Source organism: Triticum dicoccoides, chromosome 2B (assembly GCF_002162155.2).
Source record: "Triticum dicoccoides isolate Atlit2015 ecotype Zavitan chromosome 2B, WEW_v2.0, whole genome shotgun sequence".
Taxonomy (NCBI): Eukaryota; Viridiplantae; Streptophyta; class Magnoliopsida; order Poales; family Poaceae; genus Triticum; species Triticum dicoccoides.
This window is the reverse complement of record NC_041383.1, coordinates 764,313,980-764,315,967: the sequence shown is the minus strand read 5'-3', so window position 1 is coordinate 764,315,967 and position 1,988 is coordinate 764,313,980. Positions and strand designations below refer to the sequence as shown.

Here is a 1,988-nt window from a genome sequence, read left to right as displayed (position 1 = left end):
ACGTGGTTGGCATGTCGTCATAGGCTGAGTTTTTTTGTTAAATCTTGTCACGGTTGTGGTGGCCATTTTGTTCGCCACACTTTTTATGGGCAACCGTTGTCTGCTTAAAATTAGTTGTGACAAAGTTAATCATGAACCAAACATACCCTAATATTGATTTCTTGAGGCAAGTTCATCGTACAAATCATCGCCCTTAGCTAGCTAATTGTGCTCCAAAATTAATGAGCTTAGATGATAAAGCGTACACAACACACTACTTGAGTACTATACACACAGTCACGCACACAAGACACAAGACACGACACACGTATGCTTACATCCAAGAGCGCTAGCTGCAATTATCGAGCGTGGCCCATAATAAGGAAAACAAGCGACCGATCGTAATCAAGAGTCAATTAAGTACCAAACTAATCAACAAAGCACTAGACAACACGCATTAGCCTTTCAGCGTACAGCAGCGTGATGCCAAGCCCTACTACTGGCTAGATAGATACTGGCAGTGTACCGCACAGTGCCAGTATCTCGTGTAATTAAAACCACCGATCATCGTTGCTGTCCAGCCATGCCCGGCACCGCGCCACCGCCAGGCAATGCTGGCTACAGACCTCTCGCAATCAAATCCAAACTAATCAAGCAGATTAATTAACCAAGCAAATGCAAAAACCTCAAGGGAAAAAGGCTTGCACGTACGTACACTAGCTAGCTTGCACACTAGCCATAGCCAACCAGGGGCATGCTAGCTCGTAGTATGATCTAACGGCGACGCACGGTGTCACGGACGCACGCGCCGGCCGCTGGAGAGCTTGGTGGACGTACGTGTGCGCCGCCGATGGGAGGACGGTGGGAGGGTGGGTCACATGAGGAGGCTCCTGATGACGGCGGCTTGCTCGGCGGTGACGGCGTCGGAGGCGAGTAGCGCGGCGAGCGTCTCGCTGAGGTTGTCCACCTCCCGGTGCAGGCTCCGGATGTAGTTGCACGTCTCCTGCAGCACCCTCGCCGCCGAACCCTGCAAACAATACGAAGGCTAACTCTCAGTGACACTGGAGGCGCGCGTCGCCATCAGCTGCCTATTCATGGGAAAAGCAGCTGGTACTTTGGTTCGGTACTCTACTCACCCTGTGAGCGCCATTGCGAGCTTGGGACTCCGGGAGCAGCGCCTGCAGCTTGGACAGCAGCTCGGAGATCTGCTCCTCCGAGATGGACGTCGAGCTTCCGGCGTGCCGCGTGCGTGACCTCCGGCTGCTCGACGACATGCTCGATCGCTCGCTCGCCCACAGCCCGTGCTAGAGAGCTTATGTACGTACCTATCGAGCTGTAGCGGAGAGTGCCCACTCCCACACGCAGCTAGCAGTAGGAGATATAGCTTAGCTAAGCTAGTAGCAGACTAACAGTTGGGTGAGTGTAGCTGCTAGCTTGTTGCTTGTTTTTGGTGCAGGTGAGTGGCAGCTGCAGCCGAGGCGAGAGCTATATATAGCGGCCCGAGAAGCAGCTAGCAGAGCGAAGAAGATGAGGTGAGTAGCCGCAGCGCAAGATGGATCAGAGAGGGGAGGAAGCAAGTAGGAGGAAGAGGAGGGAGCTAGTTAGAAAGACAGCGAGGGCTGTAAATGTGTGACAGGGAGAGACGACGTGGTGAGCCATGGAGAGCGCAGCACCACTCTACTACCGGTGGTACTGAGTGGTACTCCCTCCATTTCTAAATATTTGTTTTTTACAGATTTCAGATGAACTATCACATATAAAAGTATATAAACATATTTTAAAATATAGATTCACTCATTTTGCTCCGTATATATTGACTTGTTGAAATCTCTACAAAACGGAGTGAGTAGTATTCAATGACAGTTGCAGCAGTGGCGAGTACTATAGCAAGAGTAGACCGCTCAATTGGGCTTGGGCTTGGGCCGTAGGGCTAGGACGTACGAGTTGGATCCAATAAATGCTTGTTTATTTGTTCTGTTAGTAGTATTAGTTTAGTTGTGTGGCCTCTG

General features: G+C 50.9%; 1 protein-coding gene across 1 annotated transcript; it reads right to left on the bottom strand.

The window, feature by feature from the left end:
* Window positions 1-376: 376 nt before the first annotated feature.
* On the bottom strand, window positions 377-1,538 carry LOC119368643 (transcription factor ILI1-like). Its single transcript, XM_037633847.1, has 2 exons — window positions 1,116-1,538; window positions 377-1,006 (listed from the first exon to the last, which is right to left on the bottom strand). Exons 1-2 carry the CDS (start codon window positions 1,251-1,253, stop codon window positions 854-856), a joined length of 291 nt encoding a protein of 96 aa, XP_037489744.1. The 5' UTR covers window positions 1,254-1,538; the 3' UTR covers window positions 377-853.
* Between the last annotated feature and the right edge of the window lie 450 nt (window positions 1,539-1,988).

What these genes read in the sequence shown, in the direction of transcription:
- LOC119368643 (XM_037633847.1), bottom strand. Translation starts at nt 1,253, where the DNA reads ATGTCGTCGAGCAGCCGGAGGTCACGCACGCGGCACGCCGGAAGCTCG. An exon ending in CTCGCAATGGCGCTCACAGG is followed by an intron (nt 1,007 to 1,115) that starts GTGAGTAGAGTA and finishes TATTGTTTGCAG; the next exon opens with GGTTCGGCGGCGAGGGTGCT.